The sequence below is a fragment of the Chionomys nivalis genome, chromosome 17 (assembly GCF_950005125.1).
Source record: "Chionomys nivalis chromosome 17, mChiNiv1.1, whole genome shotgun sequence".
NCBI classification, from domain to species: Eukaryota; Metazoa; Chordata; class Mammalia; order Rodentia; family Cricetidae; genus Chionomys; species Chionomys nivalis.
In genome coordinates this window covers 54,570,311-54,593,623 of record NC_080102.1, presented here as the reverse complement: position 1 = coordinate 54,593,623, position 23,313 = coordinate 54,570,311, and the positions used below count along the sequence as shown (strand labels likewise).

General features: G+C 53.3%; 1 protein-coding gene across 5 annotated transcripts in view; it reads left to right on the top strand.

The window, feature by feature from the left end:
* The window catches only part of Hdac7 (histone deacetylase 7), a 35,404-nt gene that overhangs the window by 6,748 nt on the left and 5,343 nt on the right, over positions 1-23,313 (top strand). The window contains exons 1-19 of one of the 5 annotated variants that reach the window (XM_057792747.1): positions 2,837-2,893; positions 12,288-12,478; positions 12,580-12,670; positions 12,974-13,085; positions 13,591-13,706; positions 14,053-14,178; positions 14,522-14,613; positions 14,803-14,913; positions 15,044-15,224; positions 15,428-15,624; positions 15,816-16,010; positions 16,948-17,149; positions 19,016-19,149; positions 19,259-19,379; positions 19,644-19,693; positions 21,090-21,197; positions 21,902-21,957; positions 22,074-22,161; positions 23,150-23,269. In XM_057792747.1, the coding sequence (XP_057648730.1) occupies positions 12,335-12,478; positions 12,580-12,670; positions 12,974-13,085; positions 13,591-13,706; positions 14,053-14,178; positions 14,522-14,613; positions 14,803-14,913; positions 15,044-15,224; positions 15,428-15,624; positions 15,816-16,010; positions 16,948-17,149; positions 19,016-19,149; positions 19,259-19,379; positions 19,644-19,693; positions 21,090-21,197; positions 21,902-21,957; positions 22,074-22,161; positions 23,150-23,269 (2,244 nt within the window). In that variant the 5' untranslated portion in view covers positions 2,837-2,893; positions 12,288-12,334. Of the gene's footprint in view, positions 1-2,836; positions 2,894-12,287; positions 12,479-12,579; positions 12,671-12,973; positions 13,086-13,590; positions 13,707-14,052; positions 14,179-14,521; positions 14,614-14,802; positions 14,914-15,043; positions 15,225-15,427; positions 15,625-15,815; positions 16,011-16,947; positions 17,150-19,015; positions 19,150-19,258; positions 19,380-19,643; positions 19,694-21,089; positions 21,198-21,901; positions 21,958-22,073; positions 22,162-23,149; positions 23,270-23,313 lie in introns of those variants that run through there. The other 4 variants (XM_057792746.1, XM_057792745.1, XM_057792749.1 and 1 more) reach the window with 4 other exon arrangements.

Here is a 23,313-nt window from a genome sequence, read left to right as displayed (position 1 = left end):
GCAGGGTGAGAGGGGACCCCAGGCTTCATAGCCAGCTGGCTTGTCAAAGGGACTGACCCTGCCATGCCGGGCAGATAGGCCCTTTAATCACCTCCTCTGTGAGTACCTTGCCAACATCTGCTGTTGGTGACCTTTCCTTTAGCTCCTCCCTGGCAGCCCTTAGGAGGAGGGTGAAGCAGAGGAGGGGTGTGCAGGTCAGTGACATCAGCAGTATTCCCAGCGCACTGGGCCTGGAGGAGACATGAGGCATTGCTTTCAGGAAATATCATTATTCAGCCAACAGGCATTCGCTAAGCAAGGCCTGACTTTGCCTAGCCTGGGCTAGGCCCTCAGTGTGATTCACAAGAGGCAGATGCCCCGAGCGTGTAGATCCCATGGATTCCCTGAGGATATGGGGCCCGAGAATATGTGGCATTCTTGAAAACCCTATAGCCTAGTTCCCAGGGGGCCCTGGGTCACATATAGACTTTGCTTCCAGGGTGTGCACATGTATGTGTGTGTGTGTGCAATGAATTGTTACCACAAAGGTGCTTCTGCAGAAACACGATACAGGACGGCGGCATTAAAGGGCAGTAGCACATGGTGTAAGCTCTACATGAGGTGGCCCCGGGCCCTCAGCACATGCCTTCTCTCTTTCTCATGTGCCCCTTAAAGCTGTCTTTTTTTTTTTCTAACATGACATGGCACTGTGCATGCTGAATTTTTCAGTCAGCCATCTCTATCTCCCTGTGAGCTATCCCCATCTCATCCAGTCCCCATTTAGTTAGAAGTTGCCCTTGAAGTGACTTTGTTCACACCAGGTACTCAGGACCGTACATCTGGCTGTTGAACTCCGTGAAGGCTGTGTAAGCACCCTAGCTGGATTTGTGGTCCGGAAAGATCTTTGATAAGTGTCAAGGGCAGTCCTTGCCACAGAAGGGAATGGGAATCACCAGGAGAATCTGCCTGATAGACTTCTGCCGTTTTCTAAAAATAACAGGCAAAAGGAGACTACTAGGACATGACTGGATTTGGGGATGTCTGGGGTATTTAGGTCATTAATATTAATGTGGCGTCTCAGTGAGTGCCAGCATTCATAGCTTGTTGCTATTCACAGACTCCAGATGCCTCCCATTTGCTTGGTTTGTACTAAGAGCCCACCCCCAGGCCAGTGGGTGTACAGGGTCTGTGACCAGTGTCCTCCACCTTGCCCAAAGCTGGGGTTAATCTGCCTGTCCTGAGTGAGGTGCTCCTCTCTGCACTCCTCTCTCCACCCTTCCACCTGCCAAGGTCTGCCCAGGGCAGAGGCTTGGGATTGCGGAAGAGGCTGTATCCTTCCAAAAGAATTTCTTCTGAGTACCAGTCTTAGGGTGACTTGCTCTGGTTATGCAACTGGAATTTCCTACAGGACCTGACAGTTTCCAGAGTGCTCTCACGACATGTGATCCTCCAAGGCACCCTGAGAGGTCTGCTTGTTCAGTTATACCCCGCTGGAGGCAGCTTACAGGAAGCCAATACAATGGTAAAATGCACATTCAAGGAACTGGGAAATAGCAGATGAACAAGGAAGTGAAGATGAGCCTCCTAGAGACAAGGCGCGGGAGGGACTTGGCAGAGATGGTGTTTGTTATTTGGTATGTTTTGGATAAAGCATCTCATGTTTTGTGGAAGCATGCCAATGCTGGGAGCCACTCTACTGTCCTGTGTGTCCCCTGGTGGCCTCCCTTCACCACCTATTAGGAGGTGTCCATGCCCGTGTGCTGATCATGAGCTTAGGTTTTGCAAGCTCAGACGAGTTTCTTTTCTCCCCTCTTCCTTCCCTCCCCTTCTCCCCTTCCCCTCTCTTTTGCTCTCTCTCCTTTCTCTTCTGTCTTTTGTGGCATTGGAGATAAGTCCAGGGCCTCTCCCCTGGTAGACAAGCTCTCTATGGCTAAGCCACACTGCCCTTTACATGTCTCTTCACTTCTTGAAGCCTCCGTTTCTTTTGTAATAGCGCCGACTTTATAAGGCTGTGGTAGGAAATGCATCGTCAGCATTAATATATGCCTGCTGGCCATTATTAATATCAGTGGTTAAAATGATTAATATTAATGGTTAGAATAATATATCAAATAGCTTGGGCCTTTCCCCCGCCCTCTCAGACGAGTCAGGGAGACCTTTGGGTGGCGCAGGTGGGGGTTCTAAGAAAGAACAGCAAGGAAAAGCAGGACTTAGGAGCAAACAGGAGTGGGGTGCACAGATAGACCCAACCCAACAGCAACCCTCAAGGGGGAAAAGTCACCGCCCCCAGAGGCAGCACTGGGGTGGTGACTGTGCTTCCTGTTGGGGCAAGCAGTTGAGAAAGGCTGGCTGGGACTGGCTGCTGGGTGAAGTGGGCACAGGGTGGGGGTGTTGGGGGAGGGCAAGGCAGAGGTTGTCAAATCCTAAACTTGGAGCCCCACAGACAGGGCCTCAGATCTTGCCTGCTCAGAACAAAATAAGTAGTGAGTAGACTTTATAGTGAACTGCCAATAAGATTAGAGCTACTGGATCAAGGGAGTTGTAGGTGAACGTAGAACTTACATGCCTGAGGGCTTTCAGTGCCTAGAAATGGCAGGACAGTCTGGACTGGGCAACCTGTCTGCTCAGGAATTCCCTAAGTGGACAGGTCATTTCAGAGCAAGCCAGGCTGCAAGACAGGCCCTGAACATAGGGAGTGAACATATGGAAAACCACCCTGCGGAGGTGTGTGCTCTTGCTCCACAGAGGGAGTTCAGAAAGGCTAAGGAGTGGTCCAGGGGGCCCTGGGGGGTGGCAGAGGCTGCAGGATCTCCCTGTTCTTTAGCAGGGAGCAGCAAGGCTCTAAAGAGAGCCATGTCTTCACGGAAATGACCCTGGACCGCTGCCTCAGGATTTGTGAGAGAGGCCACCAGAGGTGAGATGAAGAGCTAGAGGGGACACTCTCACTCCTGGGATGCTTGAGCTGCCAATGACATGGTTACATCTACTTCCTGTTTGATTATTTTCAAACGGGGGTGGCGGTGTAGGGGGGGCGGGCGACTGGCTCCTGGCTCAGGCTACCACTGTGTGGGGCTGTTTACAACAGCCTCGTGTGGGATTCCCAGAAAGGGACTCCAAACCGGACATCCTGTGGCTGCAAAATACCCAGGTGTCAAGAGCTAAAAATAACTGCCCTAGAGCCCCAGCCACCCAGAGATGGAGGGGAAGGGGCCTGTTCACTGCGGGGGCAGAGGCAGCCCGAACCCTGCATTTCAAGCTCTCTGATCTCTGGGTGTCCAGCTGCCATGACAGCCATCGCCATCTCCCTGTCCCCTTGCAGCTACCCCCAGACCTCCATCTCGGTAGGCACCCATCCCAAGCTGCCCCTCTGCCAGCTGAGCCTGTGTCCTCAAAGGATCTGTGCGGTTTGTTTGGGGCCTCCCGTAAGAAGCTATAGGGGAGCCGGGCGATGGTGGCGCACGCCTTTAATCCCAGCACTCGGGAGGCAGAGGCAGGTGGATCTCTGTGAGTTCGAGACCAGCCTGGTCTACGAAGCTAGTTCCAGGACAGGCTCCAAAACCACAGAGAAACCCTGTCTCGAAAAACCAAAAAAAAAAAAAAAAAAAGCTATAGGGGGGGCTTAGGAGCCTCTACAGCAGTGGTTCTCAACCTATGGGTCACGACCCCTGGGGGGTTGAATGACCGTTTCACAGGGGTCACCTAAGACCACTGGAAGACACAGATATCTGCATTATGATTCGCAGCAGTAACAAAATTACAATTATGAAGTAGTAATAAAATTATTTCATGGTTGGGGGGGGTCACCACAACATGAGGAGGGTCACAGCATTAGGAGGGTTGAGAATCATGGTTCTAGAGAAGAGATGTGATGGGGCAGGCTTCCCCCTGAGCCTCCAAACCTAACAGTCCTGTTATTGCTTCTGCCAAGTTCAGTTGCTGCAGGTGACTCTTTGGGACTGTCTTCATGGGTACCCACAGGTCAATGAGACAGCCTCTGGCCTCTGGCTTGCACAGGGCTGGGATTGCCTCTGGTACATCCTGGAGATGAAGAGCTTTCTTTGCCTTATGTTTGCCCTGCGCTGGCCAGCTGAGAGGCGTGTGTTGAGTACAGGATTCTACAGTCATCATGCCATGTGACCTCAGGTGTTTTTCACACGCAAAATGTGCCTGAGTGTATGTATGTGCACAGTGTGAGTATAGGAACCCGTGGAGGTCAGAAGAGGCATGGGATTCCCTGGAACTGGTGTTACAGACAGTGGTGAGCTGCAGTGTGGGTGCTGGGAACCAAACCTTGGTTCTCTGCAAGAGCAGTAAGTGCTCTTAACCCCTGAGCCATCCCTCCAGTCCCTAACCTCAGGATATTTAATGCTGCTGGGTCTTAGTCTACCCATCTTTACACTAGAGATAAAAGCAGTAACCTCGTGGGGCTTCGCATGAGCTCTGGGTCAGTTAGCAGATGAAAGACAATTGGAGCAGCTAGGGCTCCCTCACAACAGTTTGGGTGGGAAGAAAAGGGAAGCCTCTGTTGTTGGGACAGTTAGGGAAAAGGAATGGAGCCGAGGATGTGTACAAGGTAAATGCCTGTGGTTGAAGAGGAAGGATGCACTGGGATCAGATACCGATTTGTTAGTGCCAGGATGGGGGCTCTTCCAGGTTCGGAGCAGATGGGAATAATGGGCAGCTGTGATGGTGTATGGCTGACCGCAGCTGGCCTTTCTTTTGATCGCAGATGGAGCAGGTGAAACGCTTCCAGATGTTGTCATGTAGCTGGCTCTCCCCACCTGACGTCTTAGCCAAGGTCCTTAATGCTAGGGACCCTCACTCGCCTCATAGGCTTCATTTAAGAGCCCACTGTTTGTCCCCTAGGCTATGAATAAATCTGAGCAAGAAGCAGATCAGAGCCAAGACTATAAAGTTTTGAAAGGATGGGGTGGGGGGGTGAATACAAGAAACTGTTTTAAAAAGGTCTGAGTCACGGGAATTTTTAGGGAGTCTGGGGTGAATGAAAAATTTATATTCTGACACATTTTTAGGCTGTTTGAATTTTTTACTAACTGTAACTAGTATACATTTTAAATTTTTTTAGATTATATTTTAGATTATAGAGTATATTTTAGTATATTTATAAAGTAGTAATACATTTTTTAAAAATCGTGTGTATGCTGGGTAGTTGGTGGTGCCTCCTTTAATCCCAGCACTCACGAGACAAAGCCAGAGGGATCTCTGTGAGTTCAAGGTCATCCTGGTCTACAGCATGAATTCTAGGATAGCCAAGGCTACACAGAGAAACCCTGTCTCAGAAAAAAAAAAAAGTTGTGTGTACATAGTAGGTATGTATGTATCCGTGTGTGTACACATGATGGTATGTGTGTGTACATGTGCAAGTGTGTAAGTGTTTTTATGTGTATGGGGTGGACATATGTGCGTAGAGGTAAGAGCCAACTTGGGTGTCATTTTGAGACAGTCTCTTACTAGGACTTGGGGCTGATTAGGCCAGACTGGCTGGCCAGTGAGTCCCTGGGATCCTCTTGTCTCTGCCTCCCTACTGATGAACTGTAAATGCACACCACTGTGCCCAGCCGGCTTTTTAAATGTTTATATTATTTTACACGTATGAATATTTGGCATGTATGTACCATATGTGTACAGTGCCTCCAGAGGCCAGAAGAAAGAGTCTAATCCCCTGAAACAGTTACAGACAGTTGTAAGCCAGTCTGTGGGTGCTGAGAATTCAACCCAGGTCCTCTGAAAGAGCAGCCAGTGTTCTTATCCATGGAGCCATCTCTCCAGCCCTGATACCCAGCTTTTCCCGTGGCTGCTGGGGAGTCAGCTCGGGTCCTCTTGTTTACCCTGCTCACTGTTTGAAAGCAGGAAACGAAGCATGAAGCACTCAGAAGCTATGCCTCCTGAGCCCCCCAGCTCGGTGGCCTCTGGAGGGTGTCGGCACCTGTTTGGAGTCACTTCTCACACTGGTCTGTCTGGGCTCCTGCTGGTGATCTAGTGCCCTGTCACCTCCCTCTGCCACGACAGCATCGGCCTGAGCGTTCCTAGGTTCAGCCAGATGCCTGGAAGAAGGGCTGTCTCCCCGTGGCTCTCACTGGCCTTAGAGGCTGACACCATGGGCCTTCTCCTTGCTATTTTGTCCTCTCTTGTCCTCTTCCCTCCTCTGCCAGTCCCTACAAGTAGTCAGGTTTTGTTCTTCCTGTGTCATGGCCAGAGACTCTGAGGCTGCAACCCGGAATATAGTTGGCTCAGCCTGGAACCCAGGACCTTGGCCAGCTTCCTCTCTCTGCTTTCCCCTGCAGCTAAGACCTGGTCTTCCTGCAGCTTCCTTTCTTGCCAATAGCAAGGGACCAGGAGCTGAGAGTAACCTGGGCTCAGGCTTCTTGTCACCTTGTGGGACAGATGAGGTCCAGAAACCCAGCTTGTCTCGGGGGCCCAGGGTGGAACCTCACGGTGTTTGGGCCTAGTCTGGAAATTGCTCAGGATTGTGATGTGCCCACAGGAGCAGGGTAGCTGAGGCTCTTGGTTCTGGGTGAAATTGGATGCTCAGGGTTGTGATGTGCCCACAGGAGCAGGGTAGTTGAGGCTCTTGGTTCTGGGTGAGATTAGATGCTCTGGATCAGGAAGGAAACTTGTTAGTCCAAGTTCCCCACACTGAGTGAACTCCTTAAGCCTGATTACGATTGCTTCCCAAAAAGGTGGAAACGGTAGTGGAGGTGGGTGGGGGACGACTGGCTCCTAAGAAGCTGCCAACCAAGAGCCTCGTGAAGGGTGAAGGGTCCAGCCCTGGACAGTGTTCTTGGTCCCTCGGGTCAAATTTCTCCTTGTTTTTCCATGTGGTTTGACCCTATAGCCAGCCTCTGAGAAAGGTAGTGAGGTCACTGACAGGGGGGGTCCCCAAATTCAGGCAAGAATTGGGGTGCAGGATATCCCCTTTCTCGTCTCAGCTCAGGCCTCTATGGCACCTGAGATGCCATCCGTCTTCACTCAGGGAACTATCCCAGGTGTTTTGAACTCCATGGCTCTTAGCAGAGAGTTAGGGAATAGAGAGGTTTTTTTCTAGAAAGTACTTTTGGGTTCAGGCTCCTTGCCCGCATGCGTGCACACACATCCATGTGGCTCTTGTGCATAGAGCTTGTGTCATAGGTCACCGCCACAAACTATTTCTGCAGTCGTTGTCACGAGCCACAAGGCCCAAGGTTATTAGTTCTTCTCCTTTCCACAGAGTGCATGGTGTCCAGACCTGTGGTTACCAGGGGCGTGAGGCACGGAAGGTCTCACTGCTCGCAAGTGTGAAGGCAAGGGCCTAGGGGAAGTGCAAGTTAATTCCCAGGATACAGGGGACCTCTGGACCTGACAGCATGTTCAGATCTGGTTTTTGAGCTGGGTGGTGGTGGCACACACCTTTAATCCCAGCACTCGTGAGGCAGGAGCAGGCAGATCTCTGTGAGTATGAGGCCAGCCTGGTCTACAGAGTGAGATCCAGCACAGGCTCCAGGCTCCGAAGCTACACAAAGAAACCCTCTAAAAAAAAAAAAAGGAAAAAAGAAGAAAGTCTGGTTTCAGCAATGTGGTAAACACCATGGCCAAAAGCAACTTGGAGGAGGAAAAGGTTTGTTTGGATTATGGTTCCACATCATAGTACATCTGACATTGAGGGAAGTCAGGGACGGAGTTCAAGCAGGAACGTGGAAGCAGAAACCATGGAGGGAAGGAATGCTGCTTCCCGGCTTGCTCTCTCTGCCTCTCTCAGCTACCTTCCTCGTACAACCCAGGACCACCTTCCTGGGGTGTCACTGCTCCCCTCTGTCAGTTAGCAATAAAAAAAAAAAGCCTCATAGAGCAGACTGGGCCAGTCTGATGGTAGTGTATCTTCCCATATGTCAGGTTGACCACCAAGGTTAACTGTTATACAGGGAACACACTAAGAGTCAGTGCAGAAACTTCCCAGGATCAGAGCCCCCATACGAAGGGGGTCCTAAGACGTCCAGAATGAAGATTAGCCCTAGAAAGAGGAGGCAGCTTCTGGGGTAGTTCTTTCTTGGGGATTACAAAACTTGAGAAATATTTCTGTTTTAGGCAGGGAGTCTGGAGAGGATCACTGTGTGATTCACCAGGACCAACAGGGCCTCCTGTGCCTTAGAAGGTGTTACTGCAGGTGAGGATGGCTGAGAAACGCCACCATTGATCCCATAATCAATGCTGTGCTGAGGTGTGGGGACACTGGGAGTGCATGAGAAGTGAGGAGAGCACATAGGACCAGTCCCACCCCGACATGGGGTCTCGGACAGACCTCCAGAGAGGTGACTGAATTAATGGGTGGGGGCAGCATGTACTCACAGAACTGTGTACCAAGGCATGGATGATAAGGTATGATGGACCGTTGGTTTGAGTCCCTTATGCCTGGAGCTGCCCACTGAGCACAGGTCCAGAAAGCAGCACCCATCTCCCTCCAGGAAGCAACCTTGTGCACTAGGTCTGGTCTGAGGAGCGTAGCCACTAAATACTGCCTAGAGAAAGCCCTCGGCTTCCTTGACCCTTCTGGGAGGGCCTTCAGTCCCTTGGCCCCGAGCTGGGCTGGCACTGCCGACAGGTGGTGTGAGAACCCATGTCTGCTTCCCCCTCCTAGCCTGTCTGGGTCTTTTCTGTATCAACCAACCCAAGTTCCTATTGTAGTTTTGTGGATTCTGAGTGAGCTTGGGAGCCTGGGAGAGGTCACCATTTCCAAAGAAAAGGTTTCTAACCCAGGTTATCTCAGAAAGGCTTAATGGGACTTTTTCTTGGACAATCAAGAATGGGGCATCTAGATGAGGGGGCCCTACACTGGGGTCCTTGGGGTGCCTATCTCCCCTACTTCACAGCTCCTACCAGCTCTCCCTTGCCTGCAGTCACAGCTCAGTCCTTTCCCGCTTTGAAGACTCTTCCTGTTCCTGACATTTACTTTCTGCTTCTCACGGCCTGCTCTCCCCAGCTCGTTCTTGCCCTCCCCAGCCACATGCTCCCACGTCTGGTCCCGCACCCCCCCCCAACCTGCTTTTTCCCCCTCAGGATGTTGGAAATGTGCTTTGGCTGCCCAGGGAAGATGGTATCTGACCACATTAGGGAGGGATGAGGGCATTGTTGGGTGAACTGGGGCTTCCTTAAGTTCTTGTGCACTGTGCCCAAGCAGTGGAGTAACTAGCTAGGGCACTAGGTAGCTAGCTGCAGAAGCTGGAGATCCCACTTGGCCAGCCTGGAACAGCAGGGAGCTTGCCCTCTCCGGGGGCAGTAGCCCTCTTCCCTTGCCCCCTTCCCCCCCCCGCCAATACACCTTCAGCTCTCTCCTTTCTACAGATGGGTCCCAGGTAAGCCTGGGTACCCGCTGCTCCACTCACCCTGGCACAGGTAAAAGTCAGGGCTGAGAGAAATGGGTAAGGGATGAGAATGAGGAATAGAAACTACCTCGGAAAGGTGAGACCCCAAGGGTGTGAACAAGTGGGGATGTTGCTGGGCCAGAGAGTTGGAAGATGGGGGTCCTAAGGAAGGGACAAAGTTGGGCCTCCAGAAGAATAAGGACAGGAGAGGCAACTTTGGATCCAGGTTAGGAGAGCTGTGTTCTTGTTTTCAAGTCTCTTAGTCCTCTCATGGGCCCTTCAGGGAAGAGTGAGGTCTCTTATTGGTTAGATGACTTTCTCTGGGTCCTCCCTACTGGCCTGGACTGCCTCTGCTGTCACTCACTCTTCCTGGAAGCCTGGGTTGCAGTGGACTTCCTGTTGCTACCTAGGTCTTGAATGAAGGTCTGAAGCTGTCCTTTCCCTGGCTTGCCACAGGCAATGATGTAGGTAGGGATTCCACCACGTAGCACATCGCAGGGAGAACTGGAAGGGACCAGAGGATCTTAGTTCAGCTGTCCCAAAGGTTGGGAAGACAGGATATACAAAAGGAGACAAGACAGAAAGGGAGGGGGTAGGTAGTAACACATGACCTGTGCTAATTGAGAGCACTTGACTCATGAACTTATCCTCTCGCTCCGAATCGTTTATGAACTGCATAGATGTGAACCAGCATCCTAAGCCACTGAGGAGAAATACCAAGATTTTCCTGCGAGTCTGTGTTTATTTTTCTACCTTATGCCCGGTTACAGTATCCTCAGTCCCGGGATGATGAGCAATGGCAAACCAAAGCCGACCTCTGGAGCTTAATCCAGGCTTGCCCTTGCACAGCTTACAGTGCTATGAGCAGCCAACATGGAGTCCAGGAGGAAGGGGTGCTGTGCGCTGACCTAGGTCCAGCTGGGCTTTGAGCAGTTGGTCTGGGAAAGTGAGACGTAGAGACAGCACCGACAGGAGACATTGCAAGCCAAAGACCCGGGGATAAGAAGTTCTGTATCTGGCCGGGCCATGGTGGCGCACGCCTTTAATCCCAGCACTCGGGAGGCAGAGGCAGGCGGATCTCTGTGAGTTCGAGACCAGCCTGGTCTACAAGAGCTAGTTCCCAGGACAGGCTCCAAAAAGTTCTGTGTCTGTTGCGGGACGGCGGGGAGTCACTGTCTTACTTGGTGGCTTAAGGAGGCTTCCCAGAGAGCTTTCCCTGTCTCGGAGCTACCGTGTGGAGCATCCCCTCCCAATGCTAAGGCACCCCGACAGGCATTCCCAAAGCTCTGGCCAGAGTCCAGCCTCTGTCCTGGCATCCTTTTGCACTGGCGGAAGTAATACTGAGTGAAGATGGCGGTGGCTCTTAGGTGGCTGCTCTGAATTTGCTGTGGCTGAAGCCTCAGGTATAGTGTCCCGCCTCGGGTGCTCCTGATCCCTATACCATCAAGGGAGTGGCCTCAGGAAGCCGGTACACCCGAACTTGAGAAGACAGGCCTCTCATGAGTTGGGAATAGTTGCCAATGGAGGCCCATACTCAACTGGAGTGATTTCTTGGGTAGCCATGTGGACAGGAGTGAGGGCACCAAATCCTGGTGTTTGTTTACTGTGGGTGGCATCTGGATGCGCAGTCACCCTCTCAAATTGCTGAGTAATTGGAGGGCCACAGTAGGCCAAGCTCAACTCTTCATGTCCACCTCACAGTGTTGGACTGACACCTCTTAGTGACAATGCCCCACGAGTTCTTTCTTCCCTTACCCAGTGGGAGCCTCTTCCAGAGGGAGGTGATTTCCTGAGCCTTAGTGGGGAAATGTAGCATTGGCCTTCAGAGGACTGGACTTCAGCCTCTCTCTGCCCCTTGATGTCCCCCTCACACCGGGACCTCACTTGGCTCATCTGGGATAAAGGCTAGCAATAACTAGCATCCAGGGCAGGTGGCCTGAGAGCTGAGTGGGTTTTGTTGCATGCATGCACCACCGATGTTAAGGTTGTGATGCCTCTGGCTGCATAGACCACAGACTACATTTCCTGACTCTCCCATTGGTGTTCCACTGGAGATCTTCCCATTCCTCACTAGTGCCAGCCCCTGAGGGTAGCTGTGGCTGCTCTGGGAGGGGATGCCTCAAGAAGATTCTCCCTCTCTTGTGGTCTCATCCTTCCCTTCCCTAGGACCTCCCTCCCCTGTAGCAGCCCCACCTCCCAGCATCTCAGCACCCCTGACTGCTTAGCCCAGCCGAGCCAGCTGGCTATGCTGGCACTGTCCCTGGTCTGCTGGCGAGCTATAAATAGCTCCTGCACCCACGGTCTTGGCAAGGTGCTCCTGGCGTGGGTGCAGAGGACACTGGAGAAGCAGCAGCTGAGCCTGCTGGCCTTGCCAGGCCCACAGCTGGCTCCAATGGGAGGCAGGAGTATGCACCACAGCTCATGGGCCTGGTGAGCGGAGGAACCAGCCAGGGCTGTTTCTGAGCTCCAGGCACGATGTCTGGATCCCAAGGACCGGAGTGGTACAGAGAGAGCATGGCGATGAGAGAGTGGCAGCTGAGGGTTTAAGAGACCGAGTGGGCCAGGTTACCTGCCTGGTCTCTCCTATCCTGAGCAGGCCTGGCCTCATTCCTAGAAAGACAAAGGGAAGCAGAGTCTAGAGCCTAGAACTGCATCGCCATCTCAGAAAACACTATATAGCCCCAAGCCAGTGGAAAAGCGTTCTAGGGGGACGACACTGTGCTTGCAGTCTTTGGCTCAGTGCTAGCCATCTGCAATCGAAAGGGAGCGTGTCTGTAGTTTGTAGACCTCTTTCCTCATAGGTAGATTGGCATCCAGGTTCCACCTGCACCTCACTGACAGGCTTTCCCCTAAGGGTGATTTTACCGATGTCGACCGCCCCCGAGGGTTCAGTCGTCTGTGACCGTGTTCCCGCTGACTAACCATCCACCTGACACTGCTGTGTGTCCCCAGGCTGCCCTGCCCTCCAGCCAGACACACCAGGCTGCCAGTCCCAGCCCATGGATCTGCGCGTGGGCCAGCGGCCCACAGTGGAGCCCGTACCAGAGCCTGCGCTATTGGCCCTGCAGCACCCCCAGCGTCTGCACCGCCATCTCTTCCTGGCAGGCCTGCAACAGCAACAGCGCTCAGCCGAGCCCATGAGGGTAAAGACAGAACTCCCTAGACACACACCCCAGCCTCCCCGGACCTTAGCTCTGTCCTTTACTCCTCCCTCCCTGAGCTGCCGGCTCTGCTCTGTCCACAGCTCTCCATGGACGCGCCAGTACCAGAGCTGCAGGGGGGACAGCAGGAACAAGAACTTCGGCAACTTCTCAATAAAGACAAGAGCAAGAGAAGTAAGAGTGGGGTCTGTCTCCCCTGTTCTCTGCTTGCTGTTCAGGGTCCCCCATGGGTCTGGAAGGGGTGCGTGGAAGGGTCACCATTTTCTAGGATGCCTTCTGCTCTGCCTGTGAACAGAAGTGTGGGCAGAAGTGTCTAGAGGCTTCACATGAGGGGTGGGGGCTCAGGCCTACCTCTCTTGCCTGAGGAGCCCCTAGACATGGTGCGCTGAAAGTGGGACCTGGACAGCGGGCAGAGAATGAGCCCGAGAGGCTTCCTGTCTCCCCATTGCCAGCCTTCCTGTGTCTCTGCCTCTGCAGGTGCTGTAGCCAGCAGTGTGGTCAAGCAGAAGCTGGCTGAGGTGATCCTGAAAAAACAGCAGGCAGCCCTTGAGAGAACAGTCCATCCCAGCAGCCCCAGTATTCCCTACAGGTAGCAGTTCATTGTCCCAACGGGTCCTTTCTGTGCCCCCTCTGCCCTGCATACTCACCTGTGAGTTACCTGGCTCATATACTTAGAGTCCCTTCCTCCCCAACACCTACCACCTGCTTCTTACTCCACCCCTAACACGATCCCCCCCAAGTCCTCCTCAACGAGGACCTGTCCTCCTCTCCCCTTCAGTTTTCTCCCCGTGTCTCACCTGAGGCCCTGAAAGCCCTGGTTCCTAGAAAAGGTTCCTACTAGCCAAGGCACTGAGCCTCCAGGGGGCCCTAAGCTCCAAGGCCTGGGTTTTATCCCAGGAGCAGACCGGCTACAGTAGCACGATGATCCACTACTGCCACCTGGAGATGATGCCTGGCATGCTGGCTCCACACTGCCCAACTCTTGGTGGTTGCTCTCCTGGCAGCTGTGCTCAGGAAGGCGTCTGTGCACAGTGAGATTTCAGGGCCTTTGGGCATCCCGGGCTTCTGAAGTAGCCTTGATGCTCACCCCACAGAACTCTTGAGCCCTTGGACACAGAGGGTGCTGCCCGCTCCATGCTTAGCAGCTTCCTGCCTGCGGTTCCCAGCCTGCCCACTGAAGCCCCGGAACACTTTCCCCTGCGTAAAACAGGTGAGCAGGGCAGACCTTCGTGGGGAGCCAGAGTAGGCAAAGGGCCTTAGATTTTAGGTCAGGAGTATGGGGTTGAGGGAGGGCTGGGGCAGTTAGCACACTACATTTTTTCCCCCTTCCTTTTTTCCTTTTTTCTCTTTAACCCATAGAGGTGGCCAGGAGGGAAGTTAAAGGGCACAGAAAAGGCAGGCCTGTCGGTAGTCCATGCGATTAGTCTCTACACTTAGTAGGCAGAAGCAGGTGGATCTCTGTGAGTTTAAGGCCAGCCTGGTCTATGTAGAGAAAGAAGAGTGGAGAGGAGCAGGGTAGCTGGCATAGCGATGGAGTGATGCTGGTTCCTCTGCAGTGTCTGAGCCCAACCTGAAGTTGCGTTATAAGCCCAAGAAGTCCCTGGAGCGGCGCAAGAATCCCCTGCTCAGAAAGGAGAGTGCCCCGCCCAGCCTTCGGAGGCGGCCTGCGGAGACCCTTGGAGGTAGGATCCGATCAGCCCAGGCCGCGGACTTGCCCTCCTTACCCGTGGTGCTCCACCCAGATGGAAGTTGCCACGTGGGCCTGCTAAGTGTTGTCCAGTGTGTATCCCACACACCTGCCTGGGAGAGGGCGAGTTGAGGCTAAGCCCTAACCTTGTTGGGTCTGCTAAGTTGGCGTTTGCCGGGGAATTGGGAGCTGCGTGAAAACAACTGCCCAGAGATGCCGCAGGCTGGTGGCCGTCTGGTGACTTTCTGTTCCTCCAGGAAGAAAGCAGAAACACATCCCGGAAGGGAGGAACTGTGGCCAGGAATCCTGACCCTGACTATGTCTTTATTTTTCCTCAGACTCCTCCCCCGGTAGTAGCAGCACACCTGCCTCAGGGTGCAGCTCCCCCAATGACAGCGAGCATGGCCCCAACCCTGCCCTGGGCTCAGAGGTAAGGCTTTACTGGAAATGGGCTTTCCTGGGGGCAGTTCTGAGTCTTGGCCTTTTTCCAGCATGTGGCCTGGCCTGAGGCTTCAGGGTCTGGGGAGTCCCTAGCAGGGCCTCTTGGGTGTTCTGGGGACAGGCAGACCAGGGTTAGAGTTCCAGGACTGGTGACCCGTCACCCTGCTCCCCATGGCAGGCGCTCTTGGGCCAGCGGCTGCGGCTGCAGGAGACTTCTCTGGCCCCGTTCGCTTTGCCGACAATGTCCTTGCTGCCCGCAATCACACTGGGGCTGCCTGCCCCTGCCAGGGTGAGTGGCTGGGGCAACCTGCCCCCACTCCGCGCTTCTCCAGCCTCTTTCCTGCCTGTGTCCTGTTTCCTCTCCTTTACCTTCCTTTCCCAGAATCCTGTCCAACTCTGACTTCTTTCCTTTCTTTCAGGCTGATGGTGACCGCAGGACCCATTCGACTTTGGGCCCTCGGGGTCCTGTCCTGGGGAACCCCCACGCTCCCCTCTTCCTGCACCACGGTCTGGAGCCAGAGGCTGGGGGGACCTTACCCTCTCGCCTGCAGCCCATTCTCCTCCTGGATCCCTCAGTCTCCCACGCCCCACTGTGGACTGGTGAGTCTTGCTGCTTCTCCCGGAATGGGTAGGATTTGTGCACCCTGCCAAGGGGCCAAGTTCCGGAAAGACCCACCTTCTAGTCCCTTACCTTCTAGTCCCTTATTGTCTGTGTCTCCTTGACAAGTCCTACCTCCACTCTATGCCCCTGTCTCTTTCCTGGTTCCCACAATCCCTTCCTTACATACATCTCTTCTTTCCAGTGCCTGGGCTTGGGCCCTTGCCCTTCCAATTTGCCCAGCCCTTACTGACCACCGAGCGGCTCTCCGGCTCAGGCCTCCACCGGCCACTTAACCGGACCCGCTCAGAGCCCCTGCCCCCCAGCGCCACTGCCTCTCCTCTGCTGGGCCCCCTGCAATCCCGCCAGGATCGGCTCAAACCTCACGTCCAGCTGATCAAGGTGAGAGGAACTGGGTAGGGGAAGTGCTAAGGGCATGCCTGCGTGAGCCCCTGTGGGTTGGAAGAAGGGCGCTTAGGAGGAGGAAAGGCCTGGCAGACAAGAGAGGTGGCTGCTGGAGATCTAGCAAGATGAATGTGACCTCACCCAACCCATGCCCTGCCACCCACCCTCCTCTCTATCCCACTTCTCAGCCAGCCATCTCCCCTCCCCAGAGGCCCGCCAAGCCAAGCGAGAAGCCCCGACTGCGGCAGATACCCTCAGCTGAGGACCTAGAGACAGATGGTGGAGGAGTGGGCCATGTGGTGAATGATGGCCTGGAACACAGGGAGTCAGGCCACGGGCCTCCCGAGGGCAGAGGCCCCATTTCTCTGCAGCAGCGCCAGCAGGTATGGCTGGGCCCAAGGGCTCTGCAAAGCTCAGTCAGAAGGCTTGACATAATGGGGAAGGAAGGGGATAGCAGAAGACCCACACCAAGGTGCAGATGCCCACATGGGTGCGTGAGTGCGCAGGCGTGCGTGCGTGTGTGTGCATGTGTGTGTTCGTGTACACACCAGTAGCCTGCTTTCTCAAGTAGACCCTCTTCTTTTGCCTGCTTCTTGGCCTTTCACAGAGCCACAGTACTCCCCTCTACACTTCTCCCTACAACTGGGTGTCTTTTATCCAAAGGTAGCTGGGGCAAAAAGCGGACAATGGTAGTCCTCTGGGCTTTAGATTAATAGCATGGGGGATGAAGGCAGTGTTCATTTGCCAAGACCACTGCAGCAGGAGCTACACACACAGGCTCCTTGAAAGGCAGATACTGATCACCTTGAAGCTCTGAGGGCTGACAGGGTGAAATCAAGGTGTGTGTTTTGGGTGAGGTGGGAGTGTGTGCTCTGAGCTGTGGAGGAAGGCTTGTCTGTAGGCCTCTGCTCAGATTTCCTCCTTAGAGGGATGGCAAGCCTCTTCAATGATGACTTGATTCCCCCTGCAAAGACCTTACCTCCAAAGACGGGAGGCTTAAGACTTTATGAATTTGGGAAATGGGATTCTACCAGCGGCATTTGGTGGTGACAGTTCACGCATTTAGTGTCCCAGGCAGGTCTTTTTGTGGTTAGTAGCACAGTCCAGGAGAGATGCTCTCGGTCAGCATAAACTCAGAGCCAAGGAGCTCTTGTAAAATCAGGGCATCAGTCTGCATGCTGGTCTTCAGGGAGCTGGAGAGTTGAAAGGCCAGAGCGCGTATCTGGAATTTTTCTAGAAAAGGGGGGTCTATCTGGAGAGTCCTTAGTCCTTGGGTGGTCAAATCTGAGAAACTGGAGACCGTGGCCATGTTTCTTTCAGGTGCCGCTCTGGGAGCAGCAGCATCTAACTGGGCGGCTCTCCCAGGGAAGCTCCGGCGACTCTGTGTTGCTACCTCTGGCCCAGGTCGGACACCGGCCCCTGTCCAGAACCCAGTCTTCCCCAGCAGCTCCTGTCTCCCTGCTGAGCCCAGAGCCCACCTGTCAGACCCAAGTCCTCAACAGCTCAGAGACACCTGCCACAGGTAAGACCGAAAGGGGACTCTTGGGGAGGCAGGAGGAAGAGGCTGGGGTGTGTGTCCATGTCTGTAGCCAGTATTCAGGATAGTTCCAGAGACCATAGAGCACACCTTAATCTTGTTTGAGCTCCCTGGTGCCCATGAGGCAGGTGAGGACATCACGACTCAGGAAACCTAAGTTGACAGTGACTAGCTATGGTTAAGTGACAGAAGCAGCAGTCGGGCCAGGAAGGAATTTGGTCTCCTTCTACCATGACCAGCCCTTTTAAGACAAAAGCCGAAACATCACTTACCATTGCTGTACTTGTAAAAAGAGCTCAAAGGTATTTCAAACATTTTGAGAAATTCAAGGAAATATAGGAATAGAAAAATCACCTAGAGTCTTGTTGCCCTAAGCTCTGTGTTATAGGTTTAAGTAGCCCCCGTACCTGTCTAATGTCACAGACATGCCAGCTATATTTTGCATCCTGTTTGACTGAGTTCTTTTTATTTTTTGCTGATGGTGCCAGGTATTTAAGTACTAGAATTGCAGGTGTGAATCATCATGCCCAGTTCAGTTTTAATTTTAATTTTTTTTGTTTTAATTCTTTTTATTTTTTTGATTTTTTTCTTTTTTCCTTTTTTCTTTTCTTTTTTTTTCTTTTTTTTTTTTTTTTGGTTGTTTTTTTTTGTTTTGTTTTGTTTTCTGTTTTCTTTTTGAGACAGGGTTTCTCTGTGTTGCCCTGACTGTCCAGACCAGGCTAGCCTTGATCTCATAGAGATCTACCTTCCTCTGCCTCCAGAGTGCTGTGATCAAAGGCGTGTGCCACCACCACCTGGCTATAGTTTTAATTTGCTTTGCTTGTTAGTTTTTGAGATAGACTCTTAATATGAAGTTCTTTCTGGCCCGGAACTCACAAGATCCACCTGCCTCTGCCTCCTGTGTACTGCCTCTGCCTCCTGTGTACTGGGATTAAAGGTGTGCGCTAACACACCTGACTTTTTTCTTACGTCTTCTGTCTGGGATTATCTCTCGAGGGTCATTCTTAAGGAGTAGCATTCCTGGGTCAAATGGTGTGAGCATTTTGAAAGTCTCTGGTATCCTGAGATGTGCAGACACTGACCATACCACAGCAATGTGCATGGACAGGGTCTGTTTCTGGAGACTTCCCTTGGCGTAGCCTGAACTACAGTTTCTTAGTCCCTCAGAGAGGTGATTCTAGGACCCCAGCCCACCTTGTAAAGGTACCAGAACCACAGATGCTCAAGTTCGTCATGTAAAATGGCATTTGCGTTTAACCTGTCTGTATCTTTCCACATATTTAAATCACTTCTGTTTTGCTTTTAATACATCGTACAAGGTAGATGCTATGTAAATAGTTTTCATGCTGTTTGCATATTGCTTACAAGGTAAACCAGTTTTCTGAGTGTTTTCCATATGCAGTTGGGAGACTGGCCACATAGCCAGTAGTATTGTGGGTATCCCCTCTCCCAGTCTTGAGGTTTCTTTGGAATTGCTTTTCCTCTCTGTGTCGGGACACTGAGAGGGAGATGTCCTGTGTTAAGTCTCCGGTTTAGGGCATGAACTCTCAAGTGCACAGGAGATATTTTGGGCCTTGTGAGGAAGGAATAAGAGTACCAAGAAGGCAGGGATCATACAGAGCAAGGTAGGCTAGTACTGCCCTGGTGTGTACATCAGGCTGCCTGAGGCATTTAGACGTGTGCGTAGGGAAACAGGGCTGGCTCTCCACATGAGGACTAGGCAGGGAATGCACACGTGTGGCAGCAAGGGATGTGTACATGCCTGGCTCTGTGGGTATGGGCTCTTCTCCATCTGCAGCCATGGTGGACCGCCCCTCCCCCGCTGCCGGCCCTGACCGCTGTTTCTTGCAGGGCTGGTCTATGACTCCGTGATGCTGAAGCACCAATGCTCCTGTGGAGACAATAGCAAGCACCCCGAGCACGCAGGCCGCATCCAGAGCATCTGGTCCCGGCTGCAGGAGCGGGGTCTCCGCAGTCAGTGTGAGGTAAGGCGGTGGGGTTGTGCACGGGAAGGGGCGAGAGGTCAGCAAGGGATGAGGGGTGGTGGAAGGGCAGGGTGAGCAAACCTCAGGAGCTCTGTGGACCCTCCCTCAGTGTCTCCGGGGTCGAAAGGCCTCCCTAGAGGAGCTGCAATCAGTCCATTCTGAAAGGCACGTCCTCCTCTATGGCACCAACCCCCTCAGCCGCCTCAAACTGGATAATGGGAAGCTGACAGGTAGGAGAGGGAGACAGGTGATGTCGGCCCCGAATCATCCCACGCTTACCCACCTCACCCACCTCTGCACTCGTGTCCCAGCTGTGCCCAGCTGCTTAGCTACCCCCATGCCAGTGTGCTGCCCTGCTGTTGTCCATGTGTCGTCTGCCCGCCGCCCCCCACCCGCTGCCCATCTCCATATCTCCCTGTATTGCTTTTCCCTCCATATTTACTCTTAAGGCCTCTGTGCTCCTCACTCACGTGACCTGGACCCTCTCCCCACAGGCCTCCTGGCACAGCGGATGTTCGTGATGCTACCCTGTGGCGGGGTTGGGGTAAGTATGCCCAGAGATCTCAAGTGGGCATTGCCAAGGGGTTTCAGCCTTCCGTTCGGTTCTCTTGGCCCTCTCCCACCCCTCTGCCACCTGGGACTTGTGGTTCTGCCAGACTGGGTAGGTCAGGGCCTTTCCCAGTATGTTCTGCTGGCTGGGAGCTCCATGTGATAGATAGATAGATAGATAGATAGATAGATAGATAGATAGATAGATAGATAGATAGATAGACAGATAGACAGATAGATGGATATAGATGATAGATGGATATAGATGATAGACAGACAGACAGACAGACAGACAGACAGATCCCAGTCCCATTAGTGTCCCATGAGTGTGGAGCCCAGCACCTCACAGTTAGAAGGTATTTGGTAGATGTTGAGTGAGGCTCAAGACAGGCTCACAATGGGGCTTGAGACTGTGTCCCAGGAGTTGGCAGCTCCGCCTGCCCAGGAGTGGGTCTCTCTCAGCTCTCAGGTGCTTGCTCCAGGTGTATCCCTACTTGACCTCCAGATTTTGGACTGCCTAGTGTGGGGCTGTGGGGTCCTCCCATGCACTTAGAGGTTTAGAACGTCCCTGCCCAGGGCACAGCCTTCCAGCCCCTAGCTTTGCTCGTTTCTCCTTCACCTGTCGGAGGTCTTTCTGCTTCCTCTGGCATGGCCTCCCTGCCTCAGAATGTCCCTGTCATGGTGCCAGGCAAGGTGTGTGGAAATGAGGTGGAGGCTGAGCAAGGAGGGCAGTGGGAACTGCCAGGGGGCTGTTGGGGAGACAGTCAGTGCCCTGTTCACAACTCCCCATTTCTTGCCACTTTCTGGTTTTTCCAACTGTTGTTGCTTCTCTTCTCCCTTCCCTCCTCTCCCTCTCTGTCCTTTCTCTCTCTCTCTCTCCAGCCTCTTGCGACTCTTTCTGCCTTCCTCGCCTCTCTCGGTCCGCCTCGCCCTTCCCATCTCCCCATCATGGCCCCCGGCCCCTCCCTAGCCTTGAGGCCCAGGGACTGGGTTTGGGGGGCCTCCCAGCCTGGGCTAGGGGCCCTGAGTGGAAGACAGTGGTGCAGACGGCCCCTCCAGCTCCGACCGTCCCGCAGGGCCTGAGCAGAGTCAGCTGGGGCTTAAAACCCCTCCCGGCCCATACCCCAATCCCACCCAGGTAACGCCATGCCCCCTCCCCTGACTGGGGAGGCAGAGTGCTGGCCACACACGAGTTGGTGCTGGGAAGAAGTCCTGCTGGGTCTGGGGACACAGGAGGCCTTGCCTTTGGGCGGTGGGGCACTGGGGAGGCAGCTTTGTCTGCCCAGCTCCCTGCCCCTGGGGTCCTGGCCATGGGGTGGGCACTGCCTCATGGGGCCCTGCCTCCTGTGGAAAGCATAAGATGATGCAGTCCCCAACCCTGGCCCTCACAGGTAGATACTGACACCATCTGGAATGAGCTGCACTCCTCCAATGCAGCCCGATGGGCCGCAGGCAGCGTCACTGACCTCGCCTTCAGAGTGGCTTCCGGAGAACTGAAGGTAGGACATTTAGATTAGAGGCTGCTAAACTCCGGAGGAGGTGTCCAGGTGATGGTGGGGTGGGGCTTCTGGATCCCAGCCTCAGACCTCTCATTCCTTGTGGATACTACTACAAGGTTTTGGAAGGGAAATCGGGGCTGAAACCAAGGTAAGGCTTGACCCCTAAGTTCATGTCACAGGTAATCAAGCCACTGGGCACCAGCACCTTGGTGTCCAAGGCCACTTAAGACCTGTGTTATAGCTGTGGGTGCATCATGGCCACTCTTGAGTGCCACAGCCCTGTTGACTCATTTTAGTGATGGGATCCTGCATATTAGGTTGGGGTTATGCTCACTGCTCTCAGACAGGTGCCTCGGGGTGATCTGCCTGAAGCACACAGCTCCAGGGTCTGAGCGCTCATAGCCCAAGGCGATCGGTGTGCCCTTGGCATCATAAGGGCTCCCGGCACTACTGTTCACAGCCATGTAACTTGGGTCAATTCACTGCCATTTGATTTCTCATCTGTAAATTGGGGGTGATGACGTTTATGATGTAGAGTCGCTGCGAGAGGCCTGCCATGTATATGAAGCATCTGGACACTTCGGTGTGACATGCTGGTACTCATACCTTTCACTCCTTCGAGAAAGAGGCCAGGATGGGAATGGGCTCAGGCAGATGTAGGCTAGAGATGGCTGTTGGAGTGATAAGTGTCTTTGCCCTTTCAGAACGGTTTTGCTGTGGTGCGGCCCCCAGGACACCACGCCGATCATTCCACAGCCATGTAAGGTGTTGGGGAGGCAGTCCTGTGTGGTGTGAGGTGGGGGGCAGCTTCCAGAGCCTCCCTGTAGGCCGAAAAGGGTGGGTATGGGCTGGCAGGACCGTCTCTCCTTCCTCCAGGGGCTTTTGCTTCTTCAACTCCGTGGCCATCGCCTGCAGACAGCTTCAGCAACAAGGCAAGGCCAGCAAGATCCTCATTGTTGACTGGGTAAGTCCTGGTTCCTGGTGACACCGGACCCACGCCTGCCGGCAGAACCCTGAACCCTGCATTAGAGATGGGGCTGCATGTCTAAATTTGTTGTTGGCTTCTTTTCGGCAGAGTGAGCCATTTCCCCTCCACACTGTAACCATAGCAGCCATATCTGATGGCATCAACATATCATCAGTCATATCTAGAAGCTGACTCTTTTCTATCTGGTCCTGACTGTAGCCCATTTCACAGATGAGGAAAGTACATACAGAGATTACTGCCTTTAATAGTCACTCACCTCAGGAGATGTGAGACCAATATTGGAGCCCAGGCCAGTTAGCTCTCAGTGTGCGTCTCTAACTACAGTGTCTCAGCTGCAGGGACAGGTGTGAAAGGAGAGTTTCTAAGCAGACATTGAGAACAGTGGGAGGATTTCGCATAGTGGGAACCTGTGTGTGGTCTTGTGAGTCGAGGCAGAGTCCAGCACTTCCTAGAGGCCTGGGTCCCTTTAAACTCGATCACTGGCCACATGCTATGCCTCATGACTTTGTGCAAGATACAGTGGGAAGAGTTTATGTCCACAGAGATGATTTCTACCTCTCTCTCTTTCTCTCTCTCTCTCTCTCTCTCTCTCTCTCTCTCTCTCTCTCACACACACACACACACACACACACACACACACACACAAGCTATATATAGAGTTTTTGTCAGGTATAATGGCACAGTAATCCCAGCATTTGGGAGGCTGAGGCAGGTGGGTCTCTGTGAGCTCAAGGCCAGCTTGGTCTGCATATTGAGATCCTATCTCAAGATGGGGAGTCTTTCCATGTGGAGATGGAGATCACTGCCAGACAGTAGATTACTTGGGGCAACTCAGTCATATGAGCCTAGAAACTGTAGTTTCCTGACTCCACCAGCCTAGTGTCCCAGGACTCAGAATGGTCACCAACCTTGAAGTCCTTCTGCTTGTGGACCACCCTAACCAGCCGTCTGCTGTGTTGTGCAGGATGTTCACCATGGCAACGGCACACAGCAAACGTTCTACCAGGACCCCAGCGTGCTGTACATTTCTCTGCACCGCCATGATGACGGCAACTTCTTCCCAGGCAGTGGGGCTGTGGATGAGGTAACTGTGCTAGCTCAGCATCTTCCGGCATGTTGATTTTTCCT